The sequence below is a fragment of the Natator depressus genome, chromosome 8, assembly GCF_965152275.1.
Source record: "Natator depressus isolate rNatDep1 chromosome 8, rNatDep2.hap1, whole genome shotgun sequence".
In the NCBI taxonomy this organism is placed as follows: Eukaryota; Metazoa; Chordata; order Testudines; family Cheloniidae; genus Natator; species Natator depressus.
This window is the reverse complement of record NC_134241.1, coordinates 68181172-68198924: the sequence shown is the minus strand read 5'-3', so window position 1 is coordinate 68198924 and position 17753 is coordinate 68181172. Positions and strand designations below refer to the sequence as shown.

The window sequence follows — 17753 nt, the reverse complement described above, 5'->3', positions numbered from 1 at the left end:
TTTCCATAGTAAACACCCTGAATACTGAAAGGTGCAGTTATCTAACTGCACAGGCTTATTTAGTTATATAAGACATTGACAAGTTTTAAAGTGTACTCTATCCATACAGACAAAACATTAAATTAGCTTACAGGCTGAACTTAAGACCCAGCAAAAGAATATGGACTCAAATTCTGGCCTTAATTATACCAATGAAGTCCCCAGTCAAATCACTTTTATTGCACTGATGTAAGTGAGGCAGGAATTTGGACCATGCATTTTTATTACTTGTGTATTCAATGTTTTATCCTTGTTTTGTTTAACATACCACAGGACCTGGTCTTCCAGTGAGTCCCATGGGGCCAGGTGGCCCTCTCATAGCAATCTGTTAAAAAATGAAAATAAAAAACATATTTCAAGGGGAAGCTACAAAAATTACATAATAGTCATTGCATGGCCAGATTATTAGTAATTAATTCATGCTAGTGGCTGGTGACTAAGGTTATAACTGCATGTTCATGAGTAGATGTTTATTTTGCTGAGCTTAGCAACTGGCAACCCATATTTAAAAGATTGTGTGTATTAAGCTGTCACAAGTGTGATGAATAAAATATATTACTTAGCAATTGTGTCAGTTACTGTGTACTAAATGAGACTATAACAGACCATGCATACAAATTTATACTGTTTGTCCTCCATTCTCATAAAATCAGTATATTTTCAGTAGGAATAAACCACTGGTAACCCTAAGAACTGGATGTCTGTCTTTGCAGTTAAGAAGTGTTCTTCTATTGGACTGAAGAAGACACTTTAGTATTTTAAGCCACTTTCTTCTGTGCTATCCCACACTGATGATTGCTTCTATCTCTCAATTAAACCATTTGGACCACACAGCGAGAATGAAGCATGCTGGTGTCACCATACATATACACATTCCAGAGGTCATATTACACTTTCCAGAATTAATCAAGGGAAGACAGACAATAAGCTGATTTGGACAGCTCATCAACCTGTCATCCCAAATTCCTCCACAACTCTGGTCAGATGCTCTGCTGCTCTGCTGCTGTGGCAAGCCTATGAAATCTGTTGTCCTCACTCCCACAGTTTTCATCTTAACATTCATGCGTGAATCAATGTCTCGCGCCTGGGTGTGAGGGGGTATATATGTGTGTATATATAATATTCACAACTTATTGAAACGTTCTTTTTCATTTCTGCTTTCAGTATTTCACTCAAACATCTATATCATCTGCATCTATCTCATGTTTTCTTTCTCTCTCCCCCATATATATATATATTGTGTAACAGGCAACTTCACACAAGTCTCCTCTGTATTTGCTGCTTTATTTTTATTCCAGTTTAACATTCTTACTCTTGCCTGCTGAAGAATAGCTTGGGCTTGAGCTTCTTGAGCTGAGATTGTTGGGCCCTTCTCACCATCTCCACCAAAGCGGAACTACAAATATCGCACAAAGAAAAAGAATTCACAATTAGCCAAGTTAAAGACATACTTGTTCACTGTAACTACAGATAGTGCTGCTTAAGGTATTGGGCCAGATTCTTTACTCCACTTTTAATCTGGTGTCACTTCATTAAACTTCAGCAGAGTGTAAAATAAGACCCACTGGTTCCAATATGAATATTAAGTTACCATTAACAGAATTTGAGCCCAGTTCTGCTCCTATATAAATAAAAGGTAAAATTTCTGTTGCTTTCACTGGAATCCCCACTAAAATGTCACATAGGAAACCAGAATGGATTCCTTTTTTATGCCAAACTGTACTAACAATTAAATGCCACCAAAATCAATTAGTACCATGTAGCAAAAGCCAATACAACTTTAGTTAGTAGTAGGAGAAATGCAATTCAATTGATGTCAAGCTTTGATATGAAAACAGTTTGCTATCTGATGTGGAATAGTTTGTGCCCTTTCCTAAGGTCTCAACTTAAATGTATGTACACAAGGCTTCTCAATAAGAATTCAAATATATTCTTATATAGATAGATACAATTGATATTGTATATCACATAACAGAGAATATGTAAAGCAGTCTAATCAGTCTAATTTGTCTAATTATAGTAATTATATACTAAATATATACTAATAAATATACTAATTATAGTAGATATAAATCTTTACTGGAAAATAGTTTATTTCACTATTCTCAGTTCTCCAAATTTAGTGTGTCCTGAATGTGGGGATCAGATTACTTTTGGTGCCAAACCATGGGACCAGATCAATCCCATCTTCTGTCAACTTCTGACTTTCTCCAAATTCAGTTAAATTACCTTCTTAACAGCCAATTTTAGCATTTTTAGCCTGGTCATGAAACAATTTTTACTGCTGCATTTCTCCAAGTATAAATGATGTCTCTCCACTGCAATCACATCATTATTATTATTTTTATATGCAAAGGAAAAAGGATCATCAAGATTCTGCCTCCAACACCCCAGCTTCCTGCTGCATAAGTGGAGCCCCCTCTTTGTGTTGGTGTTCATGTAGAATAATCAACATTTACAATAATAACAATCAGAATTAATTAATAATAATCCAATTGGAGCTGCCCAAATTAGCCAGGAGCACCTGGGGCCCATTAGGAGGTCTGTGTGCATTCTGGTGAATTCTAGCACTATGTAAGACGATGGATACCTACACACCTCACAGTGGGGCCATTTTCCCATGTTACAGATGGAGAAGCTAACACTGAATCATTAAGTGATTTGATTAAATCCTTGAGATAGTCACTGTTACTGCAAAGATTAGAATGCAAGACTACCTTGTTCTTTGTCCTCTGCTTAGTCCATTAGACCAGGACAAGGGGCCTGGAACAATTTGTATAGCTGGGGTGCTGAGGGCCATTGAACCAAACTGTAAACCCTGTATATAATGGAAACCACTTCAAGTCAGGGGGTGCTGCAGCACCTATGTTTCTCATGCTATGTTTCCAAAGACAGAACCTGCTGTAGGACAGGAGATTTATTTTGTCTTTTTAATTCATTCCCCTTCTTTGGAAGCAAAAGCATTACTTAATACAAGCTTGACCACTCTGTAACCCTAACAGGACTTACCGGCAACATTAACATGGTACCTGGGGGACCAGGTAAACCATCCGCACCTGGAAGGCCAGGACGCCCTGATGGGCCCTGCGAAACCAACCAAAAGGAAGTGGAGATTAATTAGACTGATCTTGCTAGTTACAGGGCCACATATATTCATTCTTGTAGGTTGTGAATACATTTCATATGTGTTTTAAAAAACTATCCTAAGTGGCATAAGCTAAATTTCTAAATGAGTCACTTTGTAATGCTAAAAAAGGAGGCTCTGATGCAGCGCTAGGATCTGCTAGTGCAAATATCCTGCATTTGTGTGGAATTCTAGTGACATTGTTAGGACTTCACAAGGGTAGATCCCAGTGCAGAAGGATGAGCTTGATGGGTCTGTTGTGAGAGCTGTTTCATGGAGAATTTTACTGATCACTTACAACTTTACAAGCAAAAGGAATACCACCCCAAGCAGTTTCATTATAATAATGTTAAGTTTCTGAGTTATTTTCTTAGTTTAAATCCATAAGGATATATGGAATTATTAAATCTGTAAGAATAAGGGTTGAAGAAAAAATGCTTATGCCAGTCCGTTTTCTACATGTAGAGTGTGTGGTACGATTTAGAATTCTAACAAAAATGTCAAATTATACAGTGCACAGTTGCTGTATTCTCAGTGCCTCCCAGAAACAAATATTTCAGGAACATGCTAGACTTTTCAGTAAACTGTCACTGGTAAAGCTGAGTGACATTTATTTCATGTCTATTGCAATAGAAAATTTCCCTGAACTGAACGCATTTAGGCTGTTTTAAAATTATACAAAAAGCCTGCGAAAACACTGAAGACTTAAGGAATGGCTGCATTAAATACATGACTTTAACCTGGGTTTTCTTAGACTATCATTTTAGGCATGACCACACCTGTTCTTTCAAAAACCATATCATGTAATGCTAGCATATAAGCTCATTTGTCCTTGCACCATCAAAGATCACAATATGTCCAACATAGTTCAGACAGACAGTATCCAGTAAGTCCATCATTTCAGTGAGGATTTTGTTCCTGTATATCATCACCTTTATTTATCTCTTCATTTGAGTGGTTTATTGTTCAAACATTTTGTTTAAATATCATTTAAATTTATATCAGAGATTTGTAACTGGATTTTTATGATTATTTAATTACATTTTAAAATCATTCACACCAACCTAAAACAGTGAGATTAGGTTTAGATAGATACTGTAATCTTAGAAATGCATCACAGGGACATTGCTTCTTTCTCCTGTGTTTTCATTATGTATTGCTCCTTAAAAAGAAATATTGGCCTGATCCTCAGGAGGTGTAAACTGGTGCAGCTCCATGAACTACACTTTAGCTACCTCAGTATACTCTAGCTCAGCATTTGTCCCATTTAACTCTTACAATGATTAGAACAAGATATGCCATTAATAAACTGCATAATCCATATTTTGACTTACCCTCTCACCAGGGTCACCAGGAGGACCAGTGGGACCCTGTAAACCTGGGGGACCTGTAAGACCCTATGAAAAAACAGACCATAAATGGTTATGCTGAATGACTGATTGTATCAGTGTGTTCAACTATTGTCTACAAAAAATTATATTCAAGACCCATAAATGATTATCTCCAAATGATAAGGCAGATCTTTTTCTATATTAATGTATAGTCAGTTTTTCAAAATTCTGGGCACCCACAATTGGGCCAGATTTTCAAAAAAGTTCTCAGCACCCCAGTGTGTTCCCAGTGAAAACACTTGAGCCGAGATCTTCTGTAAATCTTGCCCTATTGTACTGTGTTGAGTACATTCTACATATGAGAAATGATATCTCTATTTTTAAATATGTCAATTCGTAAGTACCAAAGGACAATGGGTACATTGAATGCACTAAAATGAAACTATAATTAAACTATGAAAACCAACCAAAATGAAAAAATATCCACTTACTGGAGGTCCTGCTGGTCCTGCCGGTCCTTCAACAAGCATCCCCTACAGAAAAAATGACACCAGTCTCATTATCTTTTGGAGAAAGTATAAAAAGAAAAGAATAAATTCCAATTGCAATAAAATTAGCAAGGAGTCTTATGACATTATAATCCTTATGTTTTCACTTCCATACCCATCTGTTTGTTCTCATCAAAGCACAACAAATCTTCTCTCCATAACTACTGAGGTTAACATTTTCTCTCAGGGACTATAATTTGTACTTTTCAATGGATCCATTGTAGCATATAAAATAATTGCACAGAAGTTTCCTAAATTACCCTGGGCAATGTCACACTTTCTGTGCTACCAATTTTCTAGAAAAAAACACGAGCAGGATTGGTACAATGGTAACTCATCTATGCTGATTTAACATTATCCTGGTTTTGTTCCATTTTATGCAAGTACAGTTTTGCTGATGGCTTCCAAGGTCATTTAGTACAATTAGGAAGGCACTGAACTGTACCTTATAGTTCTCCAACTTTAAAAGTGGGGAAGACTTACAGGTCTTGAAGATCTTGAATTACTTGCTTCATACGCATGCCTACACACACACACACACACACACACACAGTTACGATATCATCCAGAACCTTCTCCTGAAACCATGCTTTTGGCATCAAACAGCTGCTCTGCGGATTTTGCTCCAAGAGGCAATTCAAAATGGAATATTGATGAAGCCTCTATTCCTGCAGTAGAAACTTTAAAAATATTCGGTTTGCTTCAGAAACTTCCTTTTTACACATTGATGGGGGAGGTTTTTTAGCACGGTATGCTGTATACAGCCGCATCCGATGAAGTGAGCTGTAGCTCACGAAAGCTTATGCTCAAATAAATTGGTTAGTCTCTAAGGTCCCACAAATACTCCTTTTCTTTTTGTGAATACAGCCTGACTCACAACTGGTTTTTAAAAAGTACTGCTAGAGAATTTAAGTATAGAGTGGGGAATGACAGTAGTTTTTAAGAACCAGATATTTTCTGGGCTAATGCAGTCTGAGCTTTTCCATACGTCGCCGTTATTGTGTTTCATTCCTGACTCGCAACTCATTCTCCGTTGCCATCTTTTACCTTTTGTGATCAGTGACTTCTAGAAACACTAAGCTCTGTGATAGGTTTGTGATACCAACTGCCATTAAAACCTAATTAAAAATTACCACATTTATTTCCACTCCAGTCAAATAAGTTTGGAAAGCCACTCAGACTTCCAGAGCATTAAATGACAGTAGCACTCAGCTTCTGCTAGCCACTCTATAAAGTTAAGATGAGATATTGCAGTTTTTTTTTTAAAAAAGCAGGTTTATTATATTCATCCAAACTACAATGCTACAACATAGCTGTGTCTTAGTGTAGAAGCTGCTTCACTGCCTCCATTGCTATTCACAGCTGAGAGGCATTCTTTAGGCAGTTCCCTTACCATTGCTAAGGTTCACAAATTTGAATGCAGGATAAATAAGCAGAGCATCAGTATGCTGCTTCATGATGGTGCTACTTGACCCTGTGGTACTGTTTTTATGTATTCATGTTACAACATCAAATGCAAGTATTTAATTAAACAAATATAGGGATTTTGTTGGCTGGTCTCATGATGTGTGGGACAGTAAGGTGAAAACTAACCAGGATCAATTCTTCGGAGGCTATTAATCTCTTGTCCACAAGAAGGTTTGGTCTGTCTTAGGGACAGCGTAGTTGGCCCAGTATATGGCAGAAGGAGGTGTGTCTGTGGGGCTCTTCTTTATCATTTGTGTTGCTAGTCCACAGAATAATATTGGTGATCGCACTGGAGGAGATCACATATAATATCCTGACTTCCTATACACAGGTGACACGGTTTGGCACTGAAATAATTACCCATGAAAATTCCATGGCACTTAATAAAAGAAAATCTCCACCCACATACTTACAGGTTCGACCACCGCTGGTTCTCCCTTCTGTCCTTTTTCTCCATAAGCACCATGCCCAGTCACCTGCCAAATGGAAAAAAAATGAAAATATACATTAGGCCTAAGAATCCTGTGCACGCTGAAAAGCACGGATACTCTGTTATTTAAAACTAAAGTTGGAGTGGATTTGTGCCATGAAAAATGTATCACAAACACAAATCTTATCAAACAAAAATATTAAATACTAAAAAACAGGAAATCAGTGGAATAACTTTAATTATCTAACTAATCCTGTAGCATCTATAGCAGCAAAATTCCCAATGACTTTTTCAGTGGGACTTTGGTTTGCATTAGGACTGCAGGATTAGATCCTGTGTGTGTGTGTGTGTGTGGTGGGGGGAGGATATTATTTGTAATAAGCTTATTTTTGGCATATCACACTACAGGTGATGTGATCCTACAGAGAATGGGAGCTTCAGAAGGTCTTGTAGAGTGGCTGTACACTACATCAAATGACTTTGGGCAGTGGTTCTCAAACTTTTGTACTGGTGACCCCTTTCACATAGCAAGTCTCTGAGTGCGGCCCCCCTTATAAATTAAAAACACCTTTAAATCTATTTAACACCATTATAAATTCTGGAGGCAAAGTGGGGTTTGGGGTGGAGGCTGACAGCTTGTGACCCCAATGTAACAACCTTATGGCCCCTGAGGGGTCACCAGCCCCAGTTTGAGAAAAACTGACTTTGGGGATGGTTGACCCACTGTGCCAGGAGGAGGAGGAAAAATGTTCATGCTCCAAGGTTTGCAGATGTAGAGGTGCTAGGGGTGTATGTGAAGGCAAGGAGCTTTTCTAAAGTAGCCTCTTGTCCCTCTAAGCATCCCCACATGCATCCCTACCGCTCTCTTTGCATCATACTGAGGCAGTGGAAAAAGCAGGAATGAATCTAGCCCTAGGGCTGCAGTTACTGCCTTGTGGCTCTATGAGTAGTGGAACTAAGAGATGGAGGGAAGAGATGAGAAAAGATGAGTTACCTGTTCTCCCACCTAATGCCAGAATGCAGTTAGGAACAGCACAAGCTGTAAACCAGGGACAGAGAGCACTAAGTTTTGTACCATTCATGGAATTTTATAATTCGCCCCTTTGCCACTGCTCCCCCGCCCCACAAATTATCTGTTATTAACTTGAAACATTTTCAAGTTAGAAGCATAAATTTCTGCACTGTAGAGGTTTCCAATACCATTCTTTTCTTCATCCTTGTTGCTTCTTTTGATAGGCACAGACATCCAAGGGAATCAATTCATATATGATGTGCTCAAGTAACAGTCCTTTGCAGACTATGGCTCTCAAATGGTGTAAATTTGAAATGACTCCATTGATTTCAGCAGAGTGACTCCAGATTTACACTGATGTAACTGAGAGCAGAATTTGGACACATTAAAAATAATAAATTAATTTAACTTGTGACATAAACTACATATGATAAACGTATTATCCATTATGTTAAAATTTGATGCTAAAATGTAGTCTACTTTTTTAATTTATTTCTGCAAGCTAGGCCCTTTGAACCTTTTTCAGCACCTTACAGATTGAACTTCTCCATTATGCTCCAGCTCCCTCGAGTTTTTTCTGTCTTTTGCTTATGATCATTCTAGCTACCGAGTGCTGGACATGGCTCTCTCTAGATCTGTCAATACTGTACCGAATTAGCCAAAAGTTTCTCTGTACAGTGAAGTCTTGCAGTCCTTTCTCATAGCAACTGACTGTGCTGTCCCCACAACATGGGAGCGCAGGTCACTAATGTATATCTCTCTGGTGTGTTTCCATGACACTACAACACTGGTCCATCCCTGTATCACTTTGTGGATAATTTCACTTCAACTGAAATATTTGGGGACCAATTTTCAAAGAGTTGAGTAGTTTGCAGTTGTGTTTTGTGATCAGAAATGCAGGCACAGATCTGAGTACTGGTGCCTCTAACAAACTCATTGTGGGTACAAATCAGATAGAGAGAAAAGTACTCAGCTTTGCATCTGCCATTCTTGCATATGCCAAGAGCACCTGCAAAAAAATGGATGCTGAGTCTCGGTTCTTTGGAAACTTATCCCGTTAGCTTAAAGCTACGAGTCATTAGAAAGATACCAAAACTCTGATAATGACAATATGACTTGGTAGGAAAGGGGGAGATTTTCAAAGTTCAGTAAGGAACTTGCCTTCCATTTACTGCCTATGACAGCTGGATCACTAAATGTTCATTAAAAAGAAAAGGAGTACTTGCGGCACCTTAGAGACTAACCAATTTATTTGAGCATGAGCTTTCGTGAGCTACAGCTCACTTCATCGGATGCATCGGATGCATCCGATGAAGTGAGCTGTAGCTCACGAAAGCTCATGCTCAAATAAATTGGTTAGTCTCTAAGGTGCCGCAAGTACTCCTTTTCTTTTTGCGAATACAGACTAACACGGCTGTTACTCTGAAACCTGTCATAAATGTTCATTGTATCTTTGAAAATCTCACCCACAGTTAATGTTGGATATTGAGATGATGTGAGATGGGTTTTGATTTTCATTAAATATTTATATTTGGGATTGTAACAGCTGCATCTTTTATAAGTTTATTTCTTATTCAAATGTACTGAAAGCTAAAAGGGACTAGAAAATAACCAAATGCAGATGCTTTTTAGATTAAGATACTATATAGCCACTTGATGCATTTAACCTGGCCACGTTTTAGCAATTGGGGTAGTTGACCCCTTATGCTGTATTCATTACCTTCGGCCTTTAAATTGAAACTTAATGAAATATTAAGCAATATTTCTTTAATAAAGCAATATTCTCCCACATAATATATTTGTTTTCAATGAATGAAAAAGTACATTTTCTCAGCCATTGTTCTCTCACAGAACATTGCATGGAAGTATCACATACCATATAATCTCCTGCCATTGATTTTTGCACAAATCTGCCTTTGATGCAGAAAGATGTCAGGACATGGCCCATCAGCTTCAAAATGTCTGTGCCTATATCTTGAGTGTCACGTACTTCTATTTTGAGTACCAATAAAAACATCACCATCCATCACTCCAGATACCACCAGTGCTTGTAGTATCTTCTCATATGTGAACAGGAAATATCATGGAACTGCAGATTGGCACATGCTGAGTTGTTAATGAAACACACCATATGTTGTTATGTTTGGTTCAAACATGTGGTGTGTTTTTGTTTGTTTCTTTCTTTGTTGGGAGGTGGGGGTGTTGTATTTTATATTTGTGGTTTTCCTGGGCTGTTTTAATGCCCCAAAAAGCCATTTATGTAGATGTAAAAATTCACATTCTGATAAATGCCTTTAGGATACCAATATTATTCTGGTCCTCAAATAGCTCCCCAATATATGAAAAATAATGAGAAAATGTTTGCACAAACTATATTTATATATAGAGAGAAAAATAAAAAAAATCAAACAACTATCAATGATTGTACACACATCCTTTGTGATCAAATAAAACTTTAGTTCTGCTAAGAAAATTTTGATTTTAGAAAAATATATGCAAATAGTTTGGCAATTTTTAATGCCCTGATTCTGCGAACCTTACTCATGGTCAGAGCACTTACTCATATGATTATGCCCCCTGAGGTTTATGAGATTACCTACATGAATAAGTGCTATTCATTATAAAAAAGGGTTACAAGGCTCCAAGATTTTTTAAATTTATTTTCTGCTGAATGGATATTTTCTTTGAATTTTACTAAGGCTCTGGACCAATATGTCTTAAAATAAGATATGGCACAGCAGAGCAACAAAATCTAGCAATAAATATGATAGTAAAAATTAGGGGTTTGAAGTTTCAGAGAAGGAATCACTCAATACTGTGTGACATTGAAAATGAAGTGCTATGTTTCTCTATATGTTTTTCTTTTTACCACTCTTTCCCCTTCCAGTAGGGCAGGGAAACAAACATATACATCTGTTTGGCCACACATTAGTAACACCAGTTAGACAGGAGACTTCACATTCTTTATCCATGATCCAAAGCCACTTATCTTGCCCAGCAAACAAGAAGAGAAGCTCTTACATGAATCCTACTCTCCATAAGTCTACAGAATAATGTATCATTTACCGTATGGTATCAATGAAAATGGCTCTATCATCTGGACCCATGGAAAAGAAGCCCTTGAGGAATTCCACCATGATTTCAACAATTTCCATCCCACCATCAACCTCAGCCTAGACCAATCCACACAAGCGGTCCATTTCCTGGACACTACTGTGCTGATAAGTGATGGCCACATAAACACCACTCTATATGGGAAACTACTGACCGCTACACTTATCTACATGCCTCCAGCTTCCATCCAGGACACACCACACAATCCATTGTCTACAGCCAACCTCTAAGATACAACCACATTTGCTCCAATCCCTCAGACAGAGACAAACACCTACAGGATCTCTATCAAGCGTTCTTAAAACTACAGTACCCACTTGCTGAAGTGAAAAAACAGATTGACAGATCCAGAAGAGTACCCAGAAGTCACCCACAACAGGACAGGCCCAACAAAGAAAATAACAGAACACCACTAGCTATCACCTTCACCCCCAACTAAAACCTCTCCAGCGCATCATCAAAGATCTACAGCCTACCCTGAAAAATGATCCCTCACTCTCACAGATCTTGGGAGACAGACCAGTCCTTGCTTACAGACAGCCCTCCAACCTGAAGCAAATACTCTCCAGCAACCACACACCACACAACAAAAACACTAACCCAGGAACCTATCCTTGCAACAAAGCCCGATGCCAACTCTGTCCACATGTTTATTCAAGTGACACCATCATAGGACCTAATCACATTAGCCACGCCACCTGCACATCTACCAATGTGATATATGCCATCATGTGCCAGCAATGCCCCTCTGCCATGTACATTGGCCAAACCGTACAGTCTCTACACAAAAGAATAAATGGACACAAATCTGACATCAGGAATCATAACATTCAAAAACCGGTAGGAGAACACTTCAACCTCTCTGACTATTCAGTAAAAGACTTAAGGGTGGCAATTTTGCAACGAAAAGCTTCAAAAACAGACTCCAACGAGCAACTGCTGAGCTTGAATTAATATGCAAACTAGATACCATTAACTTGGGTTTGAATAGAGACTGGGAGTGGCTGGGTCATTACACATATTGAATCTATTTTCCCATGTTAACTATTCTCACACCTTCTTGTCAACTCTCTAAATGGGCCATCTTGATTTTCACTATAAAAGTTTTTTTTCTCCTGCTGGTAATAGCTCATCTTAATTAATTAGCCTCTTACTCCACCTTTTCATGTTCTCTATATGTATCTATCTATCTTCTTATTATATGTTCCATTCTATGCATCCAATGAAGTGGGCTGTAGCCCACGAAAACTTATGCTCCAATAAATTTGTTAATCTCTAAGGTGCCACAAGTACTCCTGTTCTTTTTGCGAATAGAGACTAACACAGCTGCTACTCTGAAACCTGTCATTAACATTAAAGGGATTCATATATAGGTATCATTAATGCTTATGGAGGTTAAGAGAAAAAATCATTTATAACAGCAGAATATACCTCAATTTTGAGAATACAGAAGGGACATATTTTTCTCATTCACGGGTGCGGGTGGCTATGTGCTTAGCCTAGAAGTCTGCTAGGTGAGGCTGGGAGTTTTCTAATGAGACTCTAGCCTGCCATTCTTTGATCCCTAATCCCATTAGGATCCCTTGACAAGGGGGCAGGGCTAACTCAAGGAGAACCTGGGTTTAAAAAGCCAGATCCTAAGCAACCAGAGGAGCTAGCATCCAGGAGCGGCAAACAGGGGAGTTTTGCGAGGGAGTTCTGCCTCAGCGTGTCACCATCTGTGTCAGGAGGATGATAAATCCAAACTCATATCACAGAGGCATCGATAAGATTTATTTACAAATACAACTACCACTGCATGGTTGAGAGAGGAGCAAAGGAGCAGTAAATGGGACATAAAAGCCTGGTCCTGTAGGTTAGTGGGGAGAAGCAACTTCATGGCATGCCCCGTCATGTCCTAGGTAACCTCTTGCTTGAGTTTATGTGCGGAATACCAGGACAGGTGCAGAGCAAACACTATACTCAAAATGCTCTCCTTCTACTACATGCAGGGGCTACCCCATCAGAAATCCAAATGGGAGTATTAGTTCCCTTTCCATGTTGTACCCTCCTGGGAGAAATGGACAGTTTGCTACATTGAAGGAAATGGTAAAGGCAATACATACTAAACAAATGGTTCTGTTTGGGAGAGAAGAGGCACTGTATAGCAGCAAAGAAGAGAAGGTCACCCCTGAGCATGATTCACAGGATCCACAGGATCATCCTGCTTTCCTATTGGATCCTCGGGAAACATGGAGTTGGCAGGCCATGAACCCAACCCTATCTGCAAGGCTATGGCTCTATCCCTTTTGAGGGATGTATCAGCGAGTAACACTGCAGGGTTCTCCCACACAGGGTTCTGGCCTTCGCTTTCCCACTGTCATGGATTTTTTCACTGATGGGGAGCAGACACTCATACACATTTAAACAAATATTTAGCATAATAAAGCATATTAGCTCAGAAACACTTATTTCATCATATAAAACTAATGAAAGTGATTATAATTCATGCACTTATACCCAGTAAGTAGGACTTCCATTGTTTTCCAACTTTAGCACAACAAATAAGAATTTCATTTGTTTCATGAGTTTTCCTTAGACATCCCAGAGGAGAAAACAAAAGAAGGTTCAGTAATTTAAATGAAAATAAAAGTTTGATCCAAAGGCCACTGAAGGTGATGGGGTCTTCCAATTGCCTTGAAAGGGCTTTCGATCAGGCTCTATATTCTCCAATAACTGACAGGAAAATCTAAACAATTGTAAAAGAATTGCTAACTTCAATCAATCTAATACTACCACATTTTGCCTGTGACCAACTTACACTTGTTTCCGTGATATCAGTCTCTGCTGGAACACCTGGACCAAATTCCTCGTTAGTGGGATTGGTTGGTTTCTCTTCATATTCTTTATATTCATAAAAGTCATATTCGCCTAATTCTCCATCTACCAGAAGATCAGATTCACTGAGGTCTACTCCTCTGCTTCCATATTCAGTATCCTCAGTTTTTTTATGTTCTGAATCATAATCCTCTCCAGTTAGGTATTCTTCAGCAAATATGTCTTCAACAGGATTATGCTATTCATATATGCAGCAAAGTTTCAGGGAATAGGAGGAATATGTGGGTTACTGTTAGTAAAGCAATGTATGCATTTGGAGATTGACAGTGATGACTTGTCTAAAAGAAGACAGAACAGTAGAAAAACAGCATGATGTCTTTTAATTAGATTCTGAAGAACTGGGAAACCAGCCTTTCAAATTAATTAAAAGATCATTCTATGCACATGAGTATGTACAAAGAAGTAATGCATTCATACACTTTATTGGCATTTTTTCTCCAAAACATTGAATCTATTACTGCATATGCAATACGCTATGTGCATTTGCTCACTCAGTGTTACTTCTATGCCAAATACATTTAAGTTTCCTTGCTTGGTTTCACACGTTTAATGTCAAACATTTATTAATCATGTGGAGTACAATTAAACACATGTATCCCAATAAGCTGTGAACTAATTTAGACTTGTTTAAACAATATCATTCTAATTTGTAATGTGCAGGAAAGGCAAGCATTTCTTCGGTTATGTACAGCATTCTTGACTATTTCTGTCAATAAATAACAGTGCCAAGCTAAATGTTTCAACGTTTTCCCCCCTTCTAATGATTTTGCACCATTTCTGTCACCCACACAAGTCTGGGTTCACATTTTCCATCGCAGTTTATATATACATTTTGGCTCAATCCAGATGCCAAGTGCAAAACTCATAGAAAATGAAGTTGAAAATTTTTGAAAGCTTCCTTCCTCAGTTATGGAAACAGTGTAAAAACCAAGCAATCAACTTATAAGCACCAAAGCTTTTTAGATAGCATCTTATCTCAGATGTACAAAGCAAATTGGAAAAAGAATATGGATTTTTTATAAGACTCTTGGAAGGAAGGTTTTGAAAGAATCAGGGCCAAAATATTGCACATATCAGCCATATGTCCTGGAACATTACACAGAGGTGAATTGATTTGTCCTCAAACAGTGCATCTGAAACATTCACAATATATTGGTCCAATCACGATGGCATGGAAATAGATGGCAATTAAAACAGAAGGCCAGATTCTGATTTCATATCAAATTAACTAACTACAATATAGTTATTTCTGATTTACATCAGTATAGATCAGAATCAGTCCATCATTTCTGGAAATCAAATACTTCTTTGCTTATGTGTGAAGAGCTGAGATCAGAGTTCTGGGTCAAATTCTGCCTTTATGTAAACTACCTGAACACAGCTCCCACTGAAGAAAAATCTGGGCATTTTGAGTGGTTCTCGCTACAATAATGATATTGCATTATTGGCTAAACCATTGTAAATAATGCTGGGAGTTTATCTACAGCTCCCTCCAAAGTCTGATGTTGCTGATGTCATCAACTGTTGCAAGATAATCATGAAACCCTAGAATTCAGGTTTTGACAGTAGAAAGTCTTGTTGTTCGCATTTAATTCCTAAGATGAGCAAGATGGAAGTAATGAAATCAATTTGCGTTTTTTTTTTGTTCTTCATCAAGTTATTAAAATGTGTTGAACTGTTGGGCAGCTGTTTTCTAGTTCCAAACCTGGAAAGAAGATGCTGAGCAATTTCAGCATTTCCTTTCATGTTCACATTGAATGAGCCACGATTATAGCTTTAGAAAAAGAGTTGAGTAGATTTGTACATCTTTTCAAGCACTACATGTTCATTCTGAAAGGACTATGTAAAAGAAAACCTTAAAAAAATTTCTTTACCATAATAAGCCACCACTTTACTTAATGTTACTTTAAAATAATGAAATAACATTCAGGCTTTTGGCTGTGGCTGTCTAAAAGCATTCATTTTAGCAGGGTTTGTTATCATCATTTAATTTTTTCATACACATAGCTCAAAGATATAAGTATTGACAAAAAACAAGCAAGTAATGTTCTGAATGAATATAGCCTTCACAGCATGCAAAGGATTTGTTTGTTCTTGTTTGTTCCTTGTTAAAGGAAATGATGGCTTTTAACTTGTTTCAATATGCTGCTATTTGCATGAAGGAAAATATTTACTTTCAAAAATTTCAACTGGCTGAATATCAAAATAAGCAGTTTTAAGCAACAGCAAACTAGTGGTTAGTTTCCCTCTTTGCTTGGGTTCAGTATTAAAATTGTAAGAGAACTTTTGGGGTCCAGCATATATTTTTCATGTAGGGATTGATCCACCACAGCAGAGGTGCAGAATTTTGAGCATATAAGTGTTAAGTAAAAAGCAAAGAGCAGGATGGAGAGAATGAGAATCTGTTCCTGCTGTAAAGAGAATAATTCTTTGCTACTCCTGCTGGGTAACAGGCATAAGGCCCAAAAGGTCATGTAGCTAAGTGCCTCATTTGTTGTCAGAGGATTTTACAGCATTTACTTGAGCAAACTAGAGTAAACTGGAGTTTTGCCCAAGAAAATACTGTAAGTTTTGAGCCTAGTTGTGCATTGTTTAAGTCCCATCAATGAAAGTTACCCAGAGGCACACAGTGAGAAGAGAAGTTTTCTCTTTCTTGTTCTTCCTTTTGTAAAAACAGAGAGTGATTGTGATGTGTTAGATATTAAAACTTGATTTGTGGAGTATCTTTGCCTGTACTTTTCCCCAGTCCTCATTACCTCATTAGCTTCAGTTGTTTGCCTGGGAGCCGCAGTCTGGGAACTCTCTGAAATCCCATAGTCAGTTTCAGTCACGCTATACTCTTCTTGAAATTCATCAACAATATTGGCCTATGTTAAAAAGAAAATACATTATTAAAAATGTAGAAAAAGGCAAATATTCAGCAGGAATCACTATTTAATCAGGTTATGGTATTAGCCGCAGATGTATTCATCTAGTGGGGTTAGGGCTATTTATGTCTCATGATCAGAGATCTTCCAGTCTTGGCCTGGGAAAGATCTTGATTATTTCTTTGCTACCTTTACCCCTAGTTTGCCTTTTGCTGCTGCCTGGTAACTTTTCTTCTTCCTGGATGCAAAATTTTCAGATTTTTTTGTTGTGGCCTTTGTGGGTTTTTCCTTTGAGTTGGGGGCCACTGTCCTCTTCTTCTTTTTGGCTTTGGCTTTCTTTTTCTGAAAAATGTGGTGAAAGATGGAATGGAAAACATAAATAAAATGGAAAAGAAATGCATAAAGCATGAATGAAGGAAAGGGAAGCAAAGGGAAAATGAATGCTGTAAGTCATGAGGCCTTCCATTGCTAAGTGAAAACAAATGTTATGGATACACAGGAAAGGAGTGAGTGAAAGGAATACGATAAGTTTGACAAACGGATGACACAAAATGACAAACCACACAACAGAGGACAGCAGGACACTGCACAACAAATGGACCAGATTTTGTTACCTCTGTTTGTGCTATTGTCTCCGTGAATAGTGGGGGTCCCTCTGTTACAGTGTCAGTCTCTTTATAATCTGCTTCCCCATACTCATAGTCATATTCGATTAAATCTTCAGTTGCGTACTACATTACAAATGGAAAAATATCAGGCATTTCTATATTAGTGGCAGCAAACTATATTAGCAATATTGGAAAGCATCTTAACCTTTACTTGGAGTAAAGTTTAAGGGGATTAAGGCAGCATGAATAATTCAACATAGTTATTCATTGAAAAAGCACTCATTAGCAAGATTTCTTATTTTCTTTTTTATAATACAGTTCAAAAGTAATGAAAAA

The 17753-nt window shown here is 37.9% G+C and overlaps 1 protein-coding gene across 2 annotated transcripts in view; it reads right to left on the bottom strand.

The window, feature by feature from the left end:
• Positions 1-17753, bottom strand: part of COL11A1 (collagen type XI alpha 1 chain) — a 234582-nt gene that overhangs the window by 147036 nt on the left and 69793 nt on the right. Inside the window, exons 6-14 of one of the 2 annotated variants that reach the window (XM_074961234.1) lie at positions 17424-17540; positions 16699-16809; positions 13866-14120; positions 6923-6985; positions 4986-5027; positions 4498-4560; positions 3049-3123; positions 1352-1435; positions 308-364 (exon numbers count right to left, since the gene is read on the bottom strand). In XM_074961234.1, coding sequence (XP_074817335.1) covers positions 308-364; positions 1352-1435; positions 3049-3123; positions 4498-4560; positions 4986-5027; positions 6923-6985; positions 13866-14120; positions 16699-16809; positions 17424-17540 — 867 coding nt within the window. The remainder of the gene's footprint in view (positions 1-307; positions 365-1351; positions 1436-3048; positions 3124-4497; positions 4561-4985; positions 5028-6922; positions 6986-13865; positions 14121-16698; positions 16810-17423; positions 17541-17753) is intronic. The other variant, XM_074961235.1, reaches the window with a different exon arrangement.